The following is a 22,675-nucleotide window of genomic DNA, read 5'->3' on the forward strand; positions in this document are numbered from 1 at the left end:
AATCATTTCGACAAGTCAAATATTGTCACAGGGAACAAATGGCTCTCCCTGTTAATAAAAATTAATGAATTTTTTTCTTTCTTTTTTTTCTCGCCACTGGCCTGCTAAATGAAGCTGCAGAGCCGCTGAGCTGGGGGCTGGGCTTGGTGGAGCCAAGCACTTTATTTGATGGTTAAAACTATAAACGTCTTGATTAGGGCAGAAAGTGGCCGGAGGGCCAGGGTGGGTGTCGGCGGCGGCCGAAGCTAGAGACTGGTCTGGGGTGGGAGTGTGTGTGTGTGTGTGTGTGTGTGTGTGTGTGTGTGTGTGTGTGTGGAAGTGGGCAGCCCGCCCGGGGTCTGCAAGGGGTGAGACTGCCAAAGGGGCGCTGTGGCTGCCGCTGGCTCTGTGGCCCGGAGGACAGGGCACCCCCGGGCGACCCCTCGTCCCTCCCGTCTGCAGCCTCTTAATGTCCGGGCAGTTGAGAGAGGAGAGCAGAGGGGAATGGGAGCAGGTGCCTGGGCAGAGCAGAGACAAAGGGAGGGTCTTCGCGGCCCCCTGAGAGCTGAGACCCAAGAAGGCATCACTTTCCACGGGGGAGCTGAGAAGCCCTGAGCCCCCAGTCCTGACCTCCGAGGGGCTCAGCCTAAGGATCCCCCCACCCCTGGCGGGTGGGGGCAGGGAGCATAGGGCAGGGAGCCAGCTGGCCTCAAGGGAGGGAACCCTCGCCCACCGCCGGCCACGCCATCTCCAGGGCTGCAGGCGAATGGACACGGCAGCCCCCTCCTCCGGCCCAGCTCTCATTTTGAGCACCCCGAGCTGCTGGGAGCGCCAAGCCTGCTCCGATGGCAGCGGAGGCCGCGGAGCAGAAGCCCAGGAGGAAAGGGCTCTGCCTCCCAAGCGTCCAGCTGATGGCATCTCCAAGCAGGGCCGTGTCCTCCCCACCCACCCTGCCCAGAGCCCGGCCCCTCCCGCCTGCACTCCCACGGGCACCCCAGCCCACGGGGACCCCAGGGGGCAGAGGGGGCACCCCTGGACCGCTCTCTTCAGCCGTTTCTCTTTCGGGCCACACTTGTCCACTTGCATGGCCTGTGAATGGAGCCGCAGAGGCTGGTCGGTGGGAACTAAGGAGATAAGCGTGTCTATAGATAGTGCGGCGGCGTGGCCGGGGTGCTGGCTCGGCGTCGACCCGTTCCTCCTCGGCGGGGCCGCGCAGGCGGGGGGACCGCAGTGGAGGATACTCCACTGGGCGCACGCTCCTCCCTCAGTGCCGGGACCTCGGCCTCATCCCCCCAGACCCCCAGCAGAGGCGGCTGACTAGGGCCAGGGGATTGTCCCCACCCCGGCCCACCCCTCAGCGCGCCTGTGGCTGTTGGGATCCCTTCTCCACGCCCGTCCTGGCCACGTGCTGCCCTCGGCACCTGAGCCACGTCCCTTGTGGGTCCCTCCTCCCTTCCTCTGTCTGGAGGGTCCAGGACTCCACAGCCCTTGGACCCTGAGGCCCCAGAAAACCTGGCTGAGCAGGGGAGGGGCCTGGGGACCCTCCAGCGGAGGAGGTGCCTCTGAAACCCAGCTTGGATGAGGGCGTCCCCAAACCCCAAATCCCAGAGCAGCCCCCCCAGACCCAGAGAGCAAAGCCTCATTCACTGGGGAGCCTCCAAGGCCGTGCTGTCCAGCAGAATGGGGTCCCCTTTTCCTGAGGAGTGCGTGTGGGCACCGCGGGGCACAGAGGGATACTGGAGGAACAAGGAGCCCAGCGGCGCCGTGGGTCCTGCTGGCAGCTGGTGCGCCCTGTCCAGCATGGGGCCCCTGGCGATCGTGCGATGACAGTGTCCCCACGTCGGGGTGTGCTGGTACCTTGAACCTCTGGGCAGGTTGGATGTACCCGTCTTTTATGGGGGTGGGGGCTGAGGTCCAGAGAGCATCTGTAAGCGTATTGGAATGAGAGCCTGTCTGTTTATGGCACCTGAGAATCAGCCAGGACGGGGAGGCGGGGAGAGCCCAGGATCTGGATGAGGGGCTGACGAACAGAAGCTGGTTTCACTTGGGGCAAGCAGCCCGTAAGAACCTTCTCTCCTGTGGGCTACAGTGATGCTCAAAGCACTGTGGACTCAAACAGACCCTTGTGCATCCGTGTTCACGGCTGCATCACTCACCATCACCAAAAAGGTGGAAGCAACCCAAGTGTCCATCGTCAGACGATGGAGAAACAAAATGTGGTCCATCCATCCAGCGGAGTGCTATTCTGCCTTACAGAGGAGGGAGATCCTGACACCTGCTCCAACGTGGATGGACCCTGAGAACACGATGTCGAGTGAAATAAACCAGACACAAAAGGACGAATTCTGTGTGATCCCGCTTCTGTGAGGTCCCTGGAGGAGTCACACTCACAGAGACAGAAAGGAGGAGGGTGGGGCCGGGGCTGGGGGAGGGGTGGGCAGTGAGCGTCTCACGGGGGCAGAGTGTCGGTTTGGGAAGATGAGGAAGCTCTGGAGACGATGCTGGTGATGTTTGTACAGCAGCGCGCCTGTGCTTAATGCCACCGCGTTGTGCACTTATCAGTAATTAAGGCGGTAAATGTTACGCTGTGCGTCTTTTATTTCAATTTTTGCAAGAGCGCACTGTGGTGTTGCCAGATGTGAGGTTACAGAGTTGGTGTGTAGAGCCCACGTCCCTTGACATTTGGGGGTGTCTTGGGGCCCGGGGCCCCTCTGGTGCATTAACAGTACAGAGGTGACGGGTTAGGGGACACCCCCTGCTTGAGCCGCCAGCTCACACGGTGCTTAGCACAGGGGCCAGGGAGAGTCGGCGGTGATTTAGAAGAAAAACATGAGATTTGAGCAATCCGTGGGCTACCTCGCTGCCCCCGGGGCTCAGGGAAGTGGTATATTAACCAAGGAATAAAGGAGAGGAAGAAAAAAGGCCAAATCACATCTCTCTGAAACAAAGAGGCTTTTGACCGGGAATAAGCCTTGATCAAAATTACAGTGGCATCACGAGTCATTCAGAGCCTGCCTGGGGCAACGGAGGCAGGGAGGAAATAGTGGATGCGGGGCCTGAAATAGGCACGCCAGAGCTGGGGTCCCCCGAGCATTGCGCGGAGAAATAATCGTCTTAGAATCCTGCCCTGGCTCTAAGGAAGGCCAGGTGGTCTGGGCTGCCGGCAGAGCCCCTCACAGCCCTGTGGCCGCTCGGCTGGGCCGTGGGGGCCTGGGGTGGGGCCTGCGAGGGCAGCGGGCTCCCGGAGCTGTCTCAGAGGCAGTCCCACGGCATGGGGGCCAGGCTGCCGACAGGATGCTGAGGAGGGCGCAGGGGCCCCGGGGGTGTGGGGTGGGTGTGACGCTCGCCCAGGGCCCACCCGCCGACCTCACGTGTGGGAGGGGAGGGCGGCAGGAGCAGGTCCTCTGGGTCCCCTTCTGGATTCACCTCTGTACCACCTCTGGTCCTCCCAGACGTGCGGGGCTGACCCCGGGAGGTGAATCTGACCTTGAGGTCGGCTGAGCTTGGCAGTGGCCAGCCAGCAATTGGAGACTCCTGTGGGGAACAGGGCAAGGGCCTCGCCTGCTGCTTTACCCTCTGGGCATCAGTTTCTTCGTCTGCAAAATGGGTAGATGGTGACCTGCTACTCGGTGCCACGGGTAGACTAAGAACAGAGGGGCGGGCGGGCGGCTTCTGTTGGGGGACCCTGTGAGAGGTGACGGCAGCCCCGGGGCCACGTACCGTGGCCGGTCAGGGCCCTCCAGCCTTTTGCTCTATGTGCCTGCGCCTTTGTGTCTGTAGCAAAGCACCCTCAACTGGGGGCTTCAAACGGCAGACGTTTGCCGTCTCCCCTTTGGAGGCCTTGGTCGTCACGCGGCCGTCTTCCCTGGGTGTCTCTCTGTGTGACTGTATCCCCTCTTATCAGGATACCAGCCATTGGGTCAGGGCCACCTTAATGACCTCATCGTAACTTGGTCACGCTGGCAGAGACCTTATTTACAGATCGGGTCACATCCACAGGTACTGGGGGTTCGAACACCTGTACATCTCTTTTGGGGGCACAATTCAGGCCATGACGTCTTGGGGCTCGCACCAGCTCCCGATCGCCATCAGGTGACCAGAGGCAGTGGGGGCCGGTGGAGTAGTCGGCCAAGTCAGAGGCCTGGAACCTGCCACCGCCAGCTCAGGGTTTGAGACAAAAGAAGTGCGCGTGTGTGGCAGTAGCCAGGAAAGCGGTTGCCATCTTTCGTCAGGACGAGGAGGGGAGGGGGAAGCTCGCATCTTTTGGGGGAAGGTGTCCGTACCTCGGGCCCTCGCAGGAGTGGCTGGGACAGGGCGGTGAGACCCCAGGCCCTGCGCCTTCCCGGTCTCTCCGGGCCCTGATGACAATGCAGCTCCATTAGCCCGGCAGCTGGGGCTCGTGGCCTCCGGTCCCTGCAGGCAAGGTCCCCGGAGTGGGCTTGGAAATATAAACGGCCACCGACTGCTATTACTATTCAGCGTGCTTGCAGGAACGCCTTTTCCCGGTGCTGTTAACCTGCTGCGTTAACAACAGCCGTGCTCTGCTCCGGGCTTAGCTCAGCGGTGAGGCCGAGGGGGAGGCCGGGAGCCAGGTGCCCACCGTGGCCACACTGGGCAGCTCGGGCAGGCGGTGAGACCCCTGGTGGCCGCAGCCCTGGGCAGGGGCATTCCTGGAACGGGGACTCTTAGTTCCTGCCTTAAAGCGAGGTCCGGGGCTGGGGGAGGGGTCGCCGTGGTGGCTGCGGTTGATTGAAAGCTCCAGGACAATAGCGAGACTGACCCCGTCAATTCCCAGGTTTCTCTTTCTAGCAAACCGTTTCCGGAAGTGGGGCTGTGGCCCGAGGACCCTCCCACCGAGGAGGGGGCTTCGCCTCGCCTGTTGTGCTGGACGGGAAGGTGCCTGCACCGAAATCCTGATTAGAAGTTAGGGCGTCTTATCTCACCACCTGAGCCGGTGTCTCCCCCAGACCCGGCTCATCTGAGTGCACTCATCCCTCTGTCCCTCCCCTCCCACCCCAGCAGCAGCTGAGATGGTCTTTGTGACAGTCACAGACCACGGGGACTTACAGGCTCTGGGGAAGAAGTTTGCGGGGGTCTCTGAGGGGTGCAGTACACAGCTCTCCTCTCTGCTTGATTCAAGAAGTGAAAGTCAGAGGATGGGAACCAAAGGCCCATCTTGTTTCTCCAAAAAGGTGCCGGTGGAAGGTGAGAGGGCCGGGCAGGCCTGCGGCTGAACCCCGGCCTCACACACGTGCCCCCCGACCCCTACGTTGCCGGACCAGGCATGCCACCCCGTGTGGGTGGAGGGAGGGATGCCCTGAACAAGCAGCAGAGGCATCCGGCCCTCTTCCAAGAGGTGGGTTCTGGGCCTAGCAAGCCCAGGCATTGCCTTCAGATTAACCACTCAGACCTGAGCCTCCTGTTACGGGGGCTCCATCTCAGGGAAGAAGAGTCGGGGGGTGGGGGGTGAGGATGCCTGCTTTCCATCTATGTCATTAAAAATTGCCCTCAAGATCGTCCTTGCCCCCATCCATTTATCCATCCATTCATCCCCTATACACCCATCCGTCCACTACCTACCCATTAATCAGTGTACCCACCAACCACCTATCCACTGATCCACCATTCATCCCAGCATCCATCCACCATTCACCCATCCACCATTCGTTCATCCACCATCCATCCATCAATCCACCCATCCATCTACCATCTATCCATTTATCCACAGTCCATCCACTATTATCCTATCACCATCTATCCACCCACCATTATGCCACTACCCATCCACCACCCATCCATCCATCCACCATCCACCGACCACAGTTCCACAGTCCATCAATCCATCCACCATGTATCCATCTTCTTACTCATCTTTCCATCCCCCCTCCCCGCCATTCATCCATGTATTTATTCCTGATTTCATCCATCTATCCATCTGCCCATCCACTTATCCCCTCATCTACCCATGCACGGACCCAACCGTCCACCCATACATTTACCCATTCATTTCCTATGTATCTTCTGTGGACACGAGGAAGGTCATCACTAAAGGCTGGGCGCTCTTTAAGGTGCATCTAGCACACAGGGGTGGGAACACCGGAGCTGTGTGATACGGGGTCTGAGGGCTTTAGATCACGGCTGTCTAAACACTCCCAGCTTGGCCCTGGCTAACTGTGTGGCCTTGAGCAAGTCCTCACTCCCTGAGCGTCCCTTCCGTGATGTACAAGACGGGTGAAGTCATATCTCTGCCTCCTCTCTGGGGCGTGGCGGGAATTAGAGTAACCGCAGTGCTGGCTGCGTGCTCCCTGAGCCCTGTCAGCACCTGTCACACACAGGCGGGCGGAACCAAGGCGGACAGTGTTCTGACCAGGCCCCCTGTGGTCCTGAGGTTGCTTTTGCAGTCTCTCCGGGACGGTCCTCAAATTGCGTGGGCGTGCGGCCAGCCAGGGGTGTGCTGCCCAAGGTCTCAGGGCTGTGACCGGGTGGGTTGTCTGTTCTCCGCTCGGCTTCTCCGCGACCACCATATTCCTTTCATAAGTTGAACGGAACGGTAACTTTAATTCTTAAAAAAACATTTTTTTGAACAGTAAGTTTTAAATACTGCATTGACAGGCCTGGTGAAACTGAGCACTACCTGGACATTCAAACCTGGAGTTGGCCGTGGGACTGGGGGTGCCCGTGCCCCAGCCTGCCTCTCCCTGGGAGAGGCCATGGTCTGGGGTCCTTGCTGTTGATTGATACGACAGGGAATTGAGACCTGGGCCCCCACAGATCCTGGAGAGGGCGCTTCCTGAAGGTCCTCGGCCCGGTGTCCGGTGGCCTCTGTGCCGGAGGCTTCCGTTGAAAAGGCTGGAGAAGCCTGGCCCAGCCCATCTCACTGAGGTACAATGGAGCGTGTCCTGCGCGGCCTGTGGGTCCTGTCCCTGCCGGTGACACCAGGAAAGGGGGAACATTTGGACATGCTGTGGCAGCTCTCGTCCCCTTTCACCCCAAAAAGCTCGTTAATAAAAGTAAGCAGCTCGTGTCTGCGGCTGACCCTTTGGAGGCTGCCCTGCAAGCCGGGCAGGGGTAGGCTTTCAGTCCGTCCTTGGGAAGCCCTTGGCAAACCCCACCTCCCTGTCCAGCCTGGGCGGCGTGTGCGGTGGGTGGAATGAACCAGGCCGGGACGAGCTCTGCTGGAATGTGGCTCCTTTAACAAAGACTTCTTCCTCCAAGGGCTTCTGATGGAAAACAGTCTGAGGTGCGGACTAGGCAGGGTTACCGGAGATGCGGTGGCGGTGGCTTTTCTCCTGCTGAGTGGCACATTTTCGGTTACTTGCAACAGGTCAGGGATGAATGAAACGGGGCCGTGTAGTTGGGTGCCGGTCCAGATTGCCAGGGAGAGCTCCTGGAAGGGTTAAGGGGACTTGCTCCCCTGTGCTGAGTCCCATCCCCCCAATGCGCTCTGATCCTGGGGGCTGTTCAGACGCGGCTGCCCCTCCCCCTTGCTGAGCTCCCACAGTGGTTCTCACGCTTGGCTCTCCAGCCCCCTCAGGTTCAGGTTGGGCAGGTCTGGGTGGAGCCCAGGAGTTTCATCTCTAGAAGTGCCAGGGGGATGCCGGTGCCGCTGGTCTGGGGACCCCACTCTGAGGAGCCCTGAGCTAGAGGGGCAGAACTCCCCCCACATCCAGGCTGAGTCCGTCTTGCTTCTCGAACCCCCAGGCCCGGCCCGCTCAGCTGGCTCCTGTCAGGAACCTGCACGTGTGCACCGTGGCTGCCCTGCTCCGGCTGTCAGCGGGCAGTGTGGATGCTCAGAGGCCCCGCCCCCGCTCTGCCGGTGACTCGCCTTTCGGACTGGACCTGGCCTTCTGGGCGATGCTCTGGGGGCTGCCCCAGCTGGTCTGTGTCCCGTGGGCAGCTCTGGGTGTGGAGCTTGCTGGACCTTGGCCTGACCCCCAGCTGGACGCCACACCATAGGGTCCTGTCTCCAGGGGCATTTGGGATCTGTCGTTATCTCCTAAACGCACCTGGGCTCCTTCAGACAAGGGGCCACACCTGAGATCAGCTTCCAGCTCAGTTCAGCTTAGCGTCAACCTCACTCTGTGACTCAAGAAGTGTCCCTTCGTGCCCAGTCCCTGTGTGTCCTGGAGTCAGCGCTGTGGGAGCCGGCTTACGTCTTTGCCGGACAGGCAGGTCTCCCACGAGAACCCCACTCCTCCAAGAGGTGAAGCTGTGGATTCTGTGGTTCAGAGGTCACAGGATGCAGCACGGCCAAGGGGGCTCCCGGCCCGGGGTCTGCACTGGGCCTCCTGGGGCTCCAGGAAGGGGGAGGCTCACAAAATGTACGAGGGGGCCTGACCCGACCTGGGCATGTCCTTGACTGAGGAGGAGGTCTGTAACAAGCTTCAGCCCCAAACATGATCCTGGAAAGAGGTGTGGGCGGCCAGCAGCTTCCAGGGAGCCAACGGAGACCTGAGCCTGGGCCTGGCCATCAGACCACTCCCGCAAGTGTCACCGTCGCTGCCCAGGGCGGGTGCGTTTATCCTAATTTACACGGAGAAGGGGTCAGCTCCGGGAGCCCAGCCACTTCCAGGGTGGCCAGCTGATAGCGGAGGGGCCGGCCCAGGCCAGGCTGCCTGGCCCTCCTCTGGGGATGAACACAGGAAGCGGTTCCGTTGGCTCTGAGGCCTGAGCAGGGGGCAGAGCCTCCGGGGCTGGGGTCTGTGGAGTGACTGGGCCGGCTGCAGAGGGCAGGGAGGACCTCGGGCGCAGCCCGGAAGCAGGCGGCCATCTGGCCCACGAGTCCTCACTGGGCAGGGCCGAGCATCCCAGGTCCACGGAGGGCGGGCCAAGGCCGAGGGCAGACAGCGAGGTGACCTCTCGGCACCTGGGTGGACTCGGCCGTGGACTGTCCTCCCCGTCAGAGCTCCTTCGGCAAGCCGAGTTCCAGGTCTACACAGCCACCAGCATGTCCCCTTCCTGGGCAGCTCGGCTCATGGGGGTCCAGGGGCCCCTCTTTTCCCACTCGTGCAAGGATATCTTCTGCCCTGTTGGGGGGTAGTAGCCCCACCAACCCCGTTCAGAGTCAGCGTCAAGTTGGCTGAGGGTAATTTGCTTTGGACCCACTGCCCCCGGGATGATTGCTGTGTAGGCTATTGCTGGGGGGAGGGGGCGCTCGGGCCCACAGGTCAAGCTGCCTCGTTCCGCAGGCTGGGCCCCCAGGCCACGTGTCACCCCGCAGGAGCTTCTGCAGCCACTTTGCCTTCTTGTGACATTCACACACCCACTTACGTTTCTAAACCCAGTGATGTGGGTGAGACACAATTGAACCGGCAAGGAGACCCAGACCTGGATGCATTTTCAGTTTTACCCCAAGGCGCTCCCTGTGTGTTTTGTTTGCATCGAGGGTGTTTCTCTTTTGGGGGAGGAAAGGAGGGTCTCACAGCATGTGCTAGGGGTGCAGGGGAGGAAGCTCTGTGGCATTTGTGGGGTGAGGCCCAGCCGTCTTCAGGCTGAGCTCACCTCTGGGCCCAGACGGCTTCGTCCAAGCACACTGTCCCCTGTTCCTGGTGCCTCTGCCCTGGCGTCTGTGGGGTGACATGTAGCACCCCCGCCCCAAATGAGACGCTCCACCTGGAGGGGGGTGTCGAGGGGCAGCCTGCCAGGTCAGAGGTTGGGGTCTGCACCCCAGGGCAGGGCTGGCCCAGGAGGCTGGGTGCAGGTGTTTTCAGGAAGGAGCGTTGAAGCATCTTCTTCCAATAATGGCCAGTCTTCTGACAAGCACGTGATGTTCTGTCCACCCTGACACCTGACCTCTCTACAGACTACAGTACGACGGCCCCCAGAGACCCTCCCTGCCGCCCCCCTGGTGGAGGTGGAAGGGCGGCCCCCACACGGGGCGTTTTCCTCCGTTCCTCTTGGGGGTCTCCGGGCAGAGGCGGCCACGTTCCGCCACCTACAGGGCCGTGCGGAAGCAGGGGGCTGGCTGAGGTCGCCTCGAGCCTGTTGTCAGGATCCGTTGCCCCTTCTTTACATACACACTGCACACACACGTGCTCACACACATGCGCGCACTCACACACGCTCACATGTACACACGTGCGTGCACGCATCCTCTTCCACACACCCACCCACTCACTCCTGGCTCCTGGCGGCGGCCCACAGCCTTCCCCGTGCCCTGCATGGTTTGAGGGCTTCTCCTACAAATCCTGCCACACAATAAAGGAGGAAGCAGAGCAAAACACACAGTGACTCAGAGAAGCCCGCCTCACACTCCCCCGGCTGCAGATCAAGGCTTAAATCGGCCTGATTCCAGGGTTACAAGCAACCAGGAGCTTCAGGGAAGGGCCAGGGGTCTTTACGTCCCCCTCCCGGGATACTGCTCGTCTAGCCATGGCAGGGCTGCCAGCCCCACGGACGGGACTGGGGGACCCTCTGCCCCCGGCCAGTCAGGCACAGTTGTGCTCATTGGGGGCCTTCTCTCTCTCCAGACCCTGAAACCCTGGCCGTGGGTTTGATGTTTGGATGGGGCTCTCTGGGGGTGGAGGGGCGGCTTTAGGGATCTGGGTGAGAGAGGGCAGACAAGCCTCCAACGGGGTTTCGGCATGAAGTCCGCCAAGAGCCTGCCGCCCTGGCTGGGACCCGGCCCCGGTGGCAGGTGCCCTGTGGCCTGACAGCCGTGGCCGTGGCTCAGGGTCGCTCCGTGCTTCTCCTCTTCCTCCTGTCGCTGCCTGCACCCTCCCCTCCCCTCTCCTCCCCGTTTTTATTATTTGGGTGGATATCCCAGGAGAAATTTGGGGGATGACGGACTCAGTCATGAACCCTGAGCCTGAAACGACCACAAAACCCCAGTGAAGGACCTTGGTCTCCTCATGAGTAAATAACATGCCATGGCACAGTCTGGATTCCCAAGGTCATAAAAAGCTCATGTTCCTGGCACTGCATTCCGCCCTTGTGGAGAGCACTGGCTGGGAATGTGACGGTGGTCACAGGCCTGGGTGGCGGGGGGCGGGGGCCGGGGGCAATGACGCCCCCTCCCTGGAAATGCCCGCCAGCCCGGGGCCGAGGGGCTGCTGCTGGGCCACCCGTCCCGAGGGCAGTCTGGCTGGGGCACTGGGCCGAGGGAGGATGCTCTTTCCATCCAGCCTCCCAGCTTCTCGGGGACCCGGGGTCGGGGGGACAGTTTGTGCTGGTCCTGCACGGGCTCCAGCAGCATCCGAGCTGCTTCCTGCTTCTTGCAGGGCCTGGGGGGCTGCTCAGCGCGCCTTCTTTTCTCCAGATGTTTTCTGCGCACCCTTAGGCCTCCTCTCAGCCACGTCTGAAAACAGAGGCCCCCCCCTCCCCACCAGCAGTGGGGCAGCCGAACGAGACCTGGGCTTTCCTGGCGGCTCCAGGCAATCACTTAACCTTGGTGACTGCGGTGGGTGGGAGGTGGGCGACGTACAGCCTTCCTTTAATCAGCAGGAAACACCACCTTTCCCTCCTAAGCTGTTTGCTTGGCCAGTAAATCAAACGTGCCCTTCGAGCGCTGATTTTCCTCCAGAAGGTGACGAGTTTGGGGAAGTCAAATTCAAACAGAAAGAAAACAAAACACAACAAAACAAAAAACAACCCAGGAAAACAAAAAGAGCCCTGAGGTGGATGTGCACGGGACGGGGACACGTCCCCGCTCTCTGCCCAGCGCCCTCACACGCACAGAGCTGGACTCCTCACCGGCCCGGAAGCAAAGGCATCAGACCCTGGAGGGGTCAGGGAGCGCGCTGGGGGGTCCTACCTGAGTCTGCTGGGAGCTCTGTGCAGTCACCAGGTCACACGATAAGGTGGCATGTTAATTATCCCCGCTATACACCTTGGTGCGCGCGCAGCCCCAGGAAGGGTCGGGGTGTTCTTTCAAACCTAAACAGCCTCGGGTCCCCAGGATGGGGGAGTAACAGCTGCTGTTCTCTTGTTGCATTTTTGAAAGGATCCTACGAGTCAATTAAAAAGGAACCGTTGGCCACATAAAACATAATAATTACTTCTGTGAATACTGCTGAATTAAATAAGTGTTATTCCCCCCCCCCCCCGTTTTTATTTTTAAGACTTTGGTTTCTTTTGAAAGAAAACATTTTGTTACTTCTCCGTTGGATCTGAGGTCATCTTACTCGTACTGAAAAGTTCCCGTCTCCCTGGAGACGACCCTTTCAGGAGCAGGGAGGGGGCCGCGAGACGAGGGCCAAAGTGACCACAGCCTTTGGGTCACTTTCTAAGGTTTTCAAGTCCCAGAAGGAGGGACTTGGGCAGAAGCATCTAGATCAGAGGTCAGCGGGCTCCGAGCCACGAGCAATCCGCCCGCGCGCCTCCCACCCCCGGGCCTCCCCTCTCCTCCTCTCACCCTCCTCTGACTTCGTTAATTTTATCGAGGGAAACTCACAGCAAAGAAAAATGAACCATTTCTGGAGTGCACAGTTCAGGGACACGGGGCACAGTCACCAGGGTGTGCAGTCGCCCCCTCCATCTGGTTCCAGAGCATCTTCTTCCCCCAGAGGAGACCATGTGCCAGTCAGTCGGTCACTCTCGGTTCCCCCCCCAACATGGATTCTGTCTCTGTGGATTTGCTTTTTCCGGACGTTTCACATAAATGAAGTCGTAGGACGTGTGGCCTTTTGTGCTCAGCCTCCTTCGCTCTGAGGCTTGTTTGCAAGGCTCACCGTGTTGCAGCCTGTGTCCGTGACCCTTTTCTCTTTTCTATATTATAAATATTCCGCTGTGTGGATGGGCCACACGCGTTGATCCCCTCATCTGTTGATGGACACTCGGGTTGCCCCTCCCTTGAGGGGCTGTGGGTTCACACTGCTGGGAATCCTCACCCATCGGCCTCCCTGTTTTCCACTCTCGGGTCGATACCGAGGAGTGAAGCTGATTTCCCCGCCGTTGGACCTGCTTGCTTGCCCTGTCTCTCCCCCGCCCGCTCTTTATTATCTTTTCTGTGCCTCGGGCCACCCTTGGGTGAACTCCTAGGTGGCACTGTTTTGGCACCAACTGTCTCTTGGGCTGGACCCCGAAGAAAGGCCCACAGCAGACAGACAAGCTGGGGACCCTTTTGCTCAGTCCCATGACCTGCCACCCCATGGGTCCCATACTCATGACCTCAGCAGGTCTCTGTCCTAACCTGCCACGAGTTCGTCGGGAACTCCCAGGAGCTCTCCCCAGGGCCCAGCCGGCCCCACTGATCTGCCCAGAGCAGCCCAGGTGTTGGGGTAAATTCCACAGTAACCCCAATTCTGAGTCCTCCCAAGAACTGGGGACTTGCCCCCATTCCCTAATTTCCAAGGCTGCAGACACAAAGCGGTTCCAGAAGGAATGCCTCGCCATCAGCCCCGGGTTGGGCGTCTGACGTGTCGGCTTCCCCCACCGCCCCCGACCTGTGGAGTGTGGGCACCTCCTTCCCTCCTGTCCTAACGCAGAACGGGCCAGCGTGTCCTCGGGCTGCCACCGGGGCCTCGGGGAGCCCCCCCAGGGGTCTGCGTTGCTCCCCAAGACGCTGCTGGAACAGTCCCCGGGGAGCCCCTAGCAGAGGCCGTGCCTCTCAGGCAGGGGTGGTGGCCGGGTGACCCCTGGGCCTCTGGCGCCCTTGGTTCTGTTTGTCCCGTGTCCCAGGTGGTCCCCGAGCCTTGAGCCCTGGGAAGCCGAGCTGCAGAGCCTGACGCTGCCTTGTCTCCTCCAGGTGACGGCGACATTGTAAATAACATGTACGGGCCGGACCCCGACCTGCTGGCTGGCGAGAGCGCCGAGGACGAGACCGAGGACAGTATCATGTCCCCCATCCCCATGGGGCCGCCGTCCCCTTTCCCCACCAGCGAGGACTTCACCCCCAAGGAAGGCTCGCCCTACGAGGCCCCCGTCTACATTCCTGAGGACATCCCCATCCCACCGGACTTCGAGCTCCGCGAATCCTCTATCCCCGGGGCCGGCCTGGGGATCTGGGCCAAGAAGAAGATGGAGGTCGGGGAGCGGTTTGGCCCGTACATGGTGGCGCCCCGGGCAGCACTGAAGGAGGTGGACTTCGGCTGGGAGGTGAGCTCTGTCGTGCAGGGTGATTGATCGCGGCCATTTATCTCGTGTTCCATCTATTTATAAAGCCGGGTGAGCTGAGCCGCCGGGGGCAGGAGGCTGGGTAGGAGAGAGCATTCGAATGTCACATTTCCCAGGCTTATTTTATCCTGCGGCTTGCGTGACGCGACTCCGAAAACACCAGAGGGCCTCGTAGCTGCCTGGCAGCCCCCGTCTGCTGTGCCCGCTCTCTTCCCGGAAATGTGTCTTTAATGAGCTCATGTCTTAAACCCCCCGAGCTTCCCGTCTGGATCTTAGGTGCTAAGGCTGCAATCTCGGCAGAACCTCAGAGATGGATGGCCTCTCCCAGAACAGGAGTCTCTGCTCCCGGGAAAGCCCCTCAGATGGGGGCCCACCTCCTGGCAGGAGCAGTCCGGGGCAGCTTGTAAAACGCGCCTGGTGGCCGCGCTGCCACAGATGCCCCGGGCACGTCCATGCCAAGGGCCTCCTGCCGGGCTGCCCGGGTCAGCTGGCTCCCTAAGAGCAGCCCGCACTTCTCAGATGAGCGGGGACAGAGAGGCGCACCTTGTGGTTAACATCTCCCTGACGACCTGGGCCTGGATCGAGGGTCCTGGAGCCCATGTGCGGTCAGGAGAGGGAGGCCGGTTAGGTGGGGGGCGGCCACTGACACCCCCAAAGGCGGCCCTCCCTCTGGAGGTATCCGGCTCGGGCCACGAGCGTCGCTGGGCCCCAGTGGGGGGGCTTTCAAGGTGGTCTCAGAAGGACCGTGGGCCCCACAGAAGCACTCTCCCCTCTGGTCGTAGCCTTTCTGCTGGCTCCACAGGGCCAATGCTCGGTGGTATTTTTGGCAGGGACCCTGCCTGGACGGAAAATGCAAATGCCAACCCAGATTCCTTCTGGGTGTTTCACAACTTCCAAAAGTGCTTGGACGGAGGTCAGTTCTAGGAAGGGGCGTGCTGTCCAAGGAGGGAAGAGGGCCTTGTGTGGCCGGCAGCCGTGTCTCCTACAGTGGACCAGGGCAGCGGGGGTCAGGGGAGCCGACTCCCCGCGGCTGCTCCGTGGCTTTGGAGAAGTTCCCAAGCTGTGCGTCTCGGCGCTCTGTGTACAGCAAGGGGTGAATCTGGATCTGTCTTTCCCCTCTCGTGAGTCTTTACAGCGTGGAAGGCTGCCTCGGAGCCTCCGCTGCTCCCTAGAGACGTGCACGGCCTCTTCCTAACCCCCGGGAAGCTCCTGGACCCCCCGCAGCCCTTGAGCATCTACCCCGGGCCCGTCAGCTTTGGAAACCCTCCGTAAAGGTCAAAGAGGCTGCCTGAGTCGGTGCACGTGCTGGTGGCAGTGGCCGCAGACCTGAGACCGCCATGCCCTTCACAAGGACACGGGGGTGCCCCGAACGCAGGACGCCCCCGCTCTCCAGCAAGCTGGTGGAGTGTGGCTTGTGGTAGCACATGGAGTGTAGACATCAGGGGACACAGAAGCCCCCTACCAGGTGCCAGCTGACAGCCTGAGCTCTGTAGACGTTGAAGGTTTAGAGGGGTAGTGGGTTGACCAGATGGACGGAAGAGCAGGCCAGCCAGAATTCACAACGGTCCAGAGTGGGGGAGGCCGCAGCTTGGCCAGCTGGACCGTGCCCTGCTGTCCCCAGGTGCCCGACGCCGTGTGTGCCTCTCAAGGTCGGGTCACCTGCAGAAGCGGCCAGCCAGGTGGGAGCAAGGTGAGGTGGGAGGTGAGGAGTTGGGAGGTGCGGCCCTCCTGGAGGCAGGTCGTGTGCTCCTCGGAGACCCACGGGGTGGCCCTCGCTGGGCCGAGGAGAGCATCTTCAGACAACGTGACAGGTAAGTGGTTTGGGCTGTTCAGTGGCTTTTTGCAGACGGCCTGTCTGTCCTTCCCGCCTGGCTGTTCGGGAGGAATTTAAGGGTGTTGTGTTGCGTGCTCGGAAAGGCCTGGACTGTTGGATTAGGAGGTGCCTTCAGATGCTGCGGGGTAAACGGACCCTACGGGTAGTGCGATGGATGACCTTGAGGCAACCTGGCTCTTGTCTGCTCTGATGCAGGCCTCTGTTTGCTCTATTTTTAAAGAAACAGCCCGTATCGCCGCCGCCCTGGGTGCCGGGCCTGGTACGGGCCGTGGCTCTTATCTGCCCGGTGGTGCCTGTTGACTTTGCGATATCACTTGTCCTCCGTGTACGTGCGGGAACGCTCCCCTCCATGGCACCTCCCCCGACAGCGCCTTGATTCCGGGGCCGTGACCTGACCGCCACCTCCCCCCGGAGCCAGCCGAGTCCACGTCCTCACGTAGAGTTCCAGACGCGCCGGCGGGATCTGACTTTGTTTCCTCGGCGAGTCCGGGCCCTGGCCACCTGCTCTGGGCTTCGCGGCCTCCTGTCCCGTCCCGTCCAATGCGGTCGTGAGCAGCTGTCTGTGGCACCGTCATCGTGGCCGAGCCCCAAGGGCAGAATCGGGCTGGAAGGAGGGGGAGGACGAAGTAGGCACCCCGAAAATCAGGGCGAACCCGCTTTTGCTTGAAATAAATCATAAGGTCGAGGTGGTTCCTTTCTAGCACCGTGGGTCTCTGGGGTGGAACTCAAAGAGCCTCACTCGCATCCTGAAACAGGCGACCGCTGTTTCACTTTGTTTCTGTGCCCTGCTCGAGTGTGACGGCGTCTGGGCCAGAGGAGCGGCCGGCTACTGCCCCTTCAAGGGCAGACGTGGTCCTCGCCTTTGCTCTGCTGCAAACGGGGCTCGAGATTAGGAGCGGAAACCCCAGCCTCCAGAGCCTGGATCTTTCTGTGGCTCCGGACCGCAGAAGGGCCTCCAGCGGGCCCCGGAGTCCCGAGGTGAGGCAGCTGACCACGTCCTCATATGTCCCTGCTGGGACACTCTCCCCGGGCCTGCGGTCAGCTCAGCCCAGAGCAGGCCTGGCGACCAAGACAATCACTAGGAACACGTCAGGGCCTAAGTGTCACAGCCAAGGAGGCCAGGGCAGACGCAGGACCGCCAGAGGCAGGTCCCAGGGACAATACCCAAAGGCCTACAGTCCGGTCCCGAGTTGCGTGTGTGTCGATGTTGAGTCTCATGCTGGTAATTAAGCTTCGGAAATCAGGTTGATTTGGTTTTACTACAATTTACAGGACATTTAGTTCCCGAAGAGAGAACAGGTAATGACATTGTAGCGAAGGTGGCAAAGGAGCTCTGAGGAAGAGCCTGGATGGATCTGGATCCCCGAGGGGCGGAGGGTGGTGGGAGCGCTTTGTGGCCTGGCCGGGCTCGGACTGTGGTTGCTCCTGTGAGGTCTGGCGTTGGGGTCCAGCAGGAGATGGGGGTCCAGAGACAGCCCCTTGCAGGCCCAGGGTGGGTGTCCCTCGGAGGACGGGCTCAAAATCAAGGTCAAACCGATTGTTCCTACCCTCCTTTTGGTACACCACGGAAACAATTTTCTTTCTACCCAGAGAACAGAATTCCTACCGTGGACCATTCCATTGAACTAAAATCCAAGGCTCCCATCTCCTTTTCTCTTTTTGTGGTGCCCACGGTCTCTGGTGACACGATGCCTCTGTCCCTGCTGGGGCAGCATGAGTGACCTGGCATTCACAGGGTCAAGGTGGCTGGAGCAGCCTTGTTTCATGTAGGAATTTTACTTGAGCAAAATGGGAAGGTGCGTGTGTGCCCCGCGGCTGGCACCCTCCCCCCTCTGTTCAGCTGCCCTTCCTCCCCATGTGGGCGTCAGGGACATTCAATGACTCTAAACCTTCCCCCACTCCCACCGGGTGCTTTGGGGGACACCAGGAAGTGACTCCCTGTCGTTCTGGAAGAAAGCACAGATGGGCTCTGCGAGCTCCCCGGACCTGGCAGCCGCATCCTTGGACGCAGATGGGAGCGTGGGGTGTGTGGAAACGGCCCCCATGGGCTCCATCTCAAAGGGAGGTCGTCTGTCCTCGTGCCCGGGGAGGATGCTCGAACTCCCGGACCCCTCCCCCCAGACACAGCCTGCCCGCTGAGGCCGCCACCACTCACCCTGCCCAGAATAAATCACCCAGTGATTGCATTTTATTGCCCTGGGGTCTGAAAAACAATGATTTTGATCATTTGTTGAGTAAATCATGACATTTATCATCGTGCTGTTTATTTTGCTAATTAAGAGGTGGCTGCGAGTGACAGCCCAGAGGGACCCGGGCTGTGGAGCCCTCTCCTCAGAGGTGCCACCTGCCCCCGAGGCGGGGCCCTGCAGCTGTGCAGCCGGGCTGGGGCAGGCCGTGCCGGTCTCCACGGGGAGGTGGCAGGAGTGGTTTGCACACCGCAAGCACCCGGTTCTGTTTGTTTCTTGGTGCAGCGCTTGTCGCCCCCAGAAAGGCAGGCTCTCCGGTGCCCAGAGCTTTGCCCAGCCTGTAGCTGGCACTCAAGCATCATCTGTCGAAAAAAAATGCGTCTGCCTCTGTTTAAGGAGCTGGTGGAAAACGTTAACGTGAATTGATGGGGCTTCAATTATCTAAAGAATTTACTTGAGTGGATTACCTCATCCCCTTGGCTGTGGTTCCTGAATATTAAATATACATGCTCATTTGCTCAAGCAACAAATGGCCGTGTCTGCGCCAGGGCCTGTGGGAAGCTCCAGGGTCACAGGGGAAATTGCCCCAAGGCCTCAGGCTGCCCTGTCTCTCGGGTGCTCCCATCACACGGCCCCCAAGCCAGCTCCTCTGGGGTCCAGGGCTCCCCCTGGATGGCTTTGGCGAGGGCCAGGACCCACCGGCCACCCCCGAGGACCACGGGCTGCCAGCACATCCCGAGATGCTAGGGCAGGGGATGTTCCAGGCGAAAGCTGCTACCCAGCCGCGCACGCTCAGATTATGAGACATTGCTGCTAATGTAAGATTGGCTGAGACCAAATTCAGTGCGACACGGGGAGGGGCAGGAGCTCCTGGGTGGGGCTGGCCTCTGCGCCCTGGCACCTGCCCCAGCCTGGCCGGGAGTCACGTGGGCACCTCAGCGCTGGCCCCAGGTCTCCGTGGGGAACGGGCCTCCACTTCTTTCTTCTCCTGCATTTACACCCTCACGCTCTGGCCTCAAGGACCCTGTCCTCTTTCCTGCTGAACTTACCACACACCTGAATGTGAGCACGATTCACCAACACCCCGGGGGCTCCCTGCCCCCAAGGCCATCAAGGCCTGGGCTTAGGCAGCAGTGACTCCTGTTATAACCAAGCACCCACCTACCCCCGGGACGGAGTTCCCGAGGCTCTTGGGAATGGGCTTCAATTCTCTCTAGTCCCTGCCGCAAAGGGACCAAACGAGAAATCCCGTCCACCGGGAGACAGACACATGTGCTGGACTCGTCACCTGAAAGATCCTGGATGCACCTGGTAGCCCCGGAAGCCTGAGCTTCCCAGCGCCCTGCCCCCTGCACTGACCTCCTGGCGCTGTGGGCGCCCGTCCGGCCTCAAAAGGGCTGAGGCAGCCAGCGCCCCTATGGCCAGGCCTGGCCGTTCCCCAAGGCTCAGGAAGGAGGTGCTCAACCTCCAGGAGGAACAGCAACAGCGGCGGCTGGTCTGCACCCGCAGGCATGTCATTCGCCAGCAGCCCTGTGGAAGCAGAGCTGGTGTCCAGCCGGCGGGCACCTCCTCTGTGGCCCTGAACTGCCGACAGCCACAGAATCCCCGGCTCTTTCAGCCCCAGCCCACCCGTGGATGGACCTGTGGCCCCAGGACGGTGAGAGAGGAAAGCTGGGCTCAGCGGCCCCCCACTGCTCCAGGTGACCCCGAGAGGAGGGTCGCGCAGCCTGGGAGGAGGGACAAGCCCTGGCTCTAGACAGCGTCTGCTAAGTTTGCAGAGCAAAATGTGACAGCTGGTACTTGAAGGTCAGGACTGCCCTTCAGACGTTTCCGGGGTGTCTGAGACCTGAGAGCAGAGGTCTCCATCCGAGGGCCTCACACGGAATCGCCTGGAGCATCAGAAAAGCAGGCGCCCAGACCTCACCCAAGAGACGCCAGGCTTTGGCCAGATGAGCTCCTAGCCGTGTCTGTTTTGCCCAGGACTGTCCTGGTTTTGAACCAAAAGTCCCAAGAAACCTCCCTGAGCACGGGGTTTGTGAAAACTTCTAGGAAATTAGAATGTGTCGTGGGGGTGAGAATAGCCAGTCTGGAAAGAAAGAGAAGCGGGGGATCCTTCTGGACCTCCAGCAGCTGCGCCAGGGGCCCCGGGAGGCGAGGGGGATGATTTGGGTCGGGTCGCTGGGGGCATCCAGATACTCCACGGGTGATGCTACTGCAGGGAACGGCTTGTCCCAGAGCCACCCCTGCGGCCCGAGTCCCGGTGGCCGTGCTCCCTGCTGCACACACACACGGGCGCACTTCCTACCCTCTCTCTTCCACGTTCATCCTGGTGCAAGGATCACACTTCAGCCTCTTCCGTGCGTTCTTCACCCTGAAGCCCGCGTGGCAAGTGCTCTCGCGGCCATGCCCGGAGGCAATGCTTCTTTGCTTCTTTGTTTTTGGGTCTTAGACCATCTTGCTGTGTTTACTCTTGGAATTCCAGCCGTGCGGGAAAGCCTTTTGGGGAAGGGGGCCAGGACCGGTCTCCGCCGTAAAGGCTGGGCCTCTTGCTGGTCTGACGGCCTTACTCACAGGGCTTGGTATTCTCAGTCCCCAGTCTTCTCTGTCCTTTCTCTCCGTGGCACCAGGTTACACACTGGGACCATCCCGGCAGCATCCCGCCCCGCAGGGACACGGGAGCCCGGGGTCTCCCTTTGCTCTGCCCTCCTCTGCCCAGCCGGCTAATCCACCCCTGACGCTGACTCTCCTTCTGCGTGGTCTGGAATTTTATTTTAGACCTAGAAACATGGCAGGGCCTTTTTGTCCCCCTGGAATGATTTTCTGAATGCGTTTAGGAGGCGTAACGTGTATTCAGGAAGCGTCCAAAGTCACAAGCTGCCGCCCACTGAATGTTCAACACACCGTGGAAACACCTGGATGATAACAGGTTTGGGGACCTCTTCCCAGGCTGTCAAACAGGAATCCGGATTCGACGAGAGGGGCTGTCCTGTGGGAACAGGGCCGAGTGGGAGGCGGCTTGGGTGCGCTTGTGCAGCGGGGCTGGGGACACAGAAACCCACGCCATCTCGTTTCCTCGGGAACCGCTCCCAGCGCAGACCCTCTGCCATCTCTCCCAAGCACCATGACATCAGGTCCAGACGTTTTTAGCCCAAGAATGCCGTGAAACCCTGCACTATCTTAGGGCCAGCCCCGAGGCACGGGTATATAAGGAATTTTCGGAAAAAGGAGAGAGAATGACTAAGAATACCTCCCTGGTAGTTCTTCTTTATTTCCTTAAGGGGTAATAACTCAGCCACAGTCCAGCAGAGGGTACTTTCTTTAAATAGAGCATTCTGATTCACAAGCGAAAAAGGAAATAAATATTTTCTTTTCATATTCGAGAGACGTCCATGAATACCAACTTCTTAAATGGTATGTTACCATCTGTATCACACACACACACACACACACACACACAGGAACACACACACACTCACACCAGTGACAACAAGCCCGCCCTTACCCTGGAGCAGGCTGCTTGTGAACCAGAGACGTGGAAATAGCCTTGGGGTTGTCAGAAGGGAGCGAGTGGGAAGGTGGAAGGAGGGCAAGATGGCTTCTCCTCCGGGTGGCAGCTCAGCCTCCCCAGGCGACCTGGGCTCAGCCTATCCCACTGGCTCCCAGAAAGCCGGCAAGAATGGGGTGCTCTGTCACCTCTTCCTGCCCTCCCGCCTCCTTTTTCTTTAAGGGAAATGGGGATCACACGTTCAGGGACGATGACAAGGGCACCCGGGTCCCTGAGCTAGGCGGGACTGGCAAGGCTGGGGCAGGCTGACTGGGCGGCTGCTCTGTGGCCCAAAAGCGTGGGCGAGAGGGGAAGGCCTGGCGTTCATTAGGCCCCTGCTGTGTGCACACGCTGGCCACGCAAGGCGCTTTCTACTCCGTGGTCCTCATTCTGTCTGTAAGTAGATCCCAAATCCCAGCCCGATGGACCGTAGCAGGGCCTGGCAGGCATCAGTGTCCACCCCTCGGGTGCCCCGCTGTGGAATTCTCCGGACCCCAGAGACAGCCATCAGCCTGTCTGGAGCCAGGATCCTGATCTGGTCCCAGGGCGCCTGGGGTCTGGCTGGCGGCGGGAGACGTGTTCAGGCAGGAACCATGGGGTCCCCACCCCAGGCCATCAGCCTGCAAGGCGCAAAGTCCAGGAATCTAAAAGGAAACCTTTTCCACCTGCTCACCTCAGGCTTGGGTCCCATGGAGCTGCGGTTCTCAAACGACCGTGCTGAGGATCCCCCAGCCACCTTCAAAATGCAGATTCGGGGCCCCACCCTTACCTAGTGGATTAGAATTCCTGACGGGGCCCCCAGGAATCTGCATTCTATTTAGCAGTGGAAGAGGGGCCACTGGGAGGTCTCCATTCCCGGGTGGAAGCCCCAAGCAAGGGGCTTACCGTGGACTTCCCTGCTCCTGCCCCCGCACCCCTCCTCCACTGCCCCCAACCCCGGAGCCAGGCGCAGCCCGGCGGCCCCACTGTCCTCCTGGTGGAGCTCTGGGCGGCAGGTGAGGCCGGGAAGGGGCCCCGGAGCGATCCCACCCGCACCCAGACAGCTGGCCACTGGCACTGCTGTCCTCCGGAGGGGAGCCT

At 60.5% G+C, this 22,675-nt stretch overlaps 1 protein-coding gene across 3 annotated transcripts in view; it reads left to right on the top strand.

Annotated features, from left to right (window-relative positions):
• The window catches only part of PRDM16 (PR/SET domain 16), a 322,257-nt gene that overhangs the window by 92,160 nt on the left and 207,422 nt on the right, over positions 1 to 22,675 (top strand). For all 3 annotated transcript variants that reach the window (XM_032610296.1, XM_032610303.1, XM_032610312.1), the window contains exon 2: positions 13,664 to 14,013. In XM_032610296.1, the coding sequence (XP_032466187.1) occupies positions 13,664 to 14,013 (350 nt within the window). The remainder of the gene's footprint in view (positions 1 to 13,663; positions 14,014 to 22,675) is intronic.

The sequence above is a fragment of the Phocoena sinus genome, chromosome 1 (assembly GCF_008692025.1).
Source record: "Phocoena sinus isolate mPhoSin1 chromosome 1, mPhoSin1.pri, whole genome shotgun sequence".
NCBI classification, from domain to species: Eukaryota; Metazoa; Chordata; class Mammalia; order Artiodactyla; family Phocoenidae; genus Phocoena; species Phocoena sinus.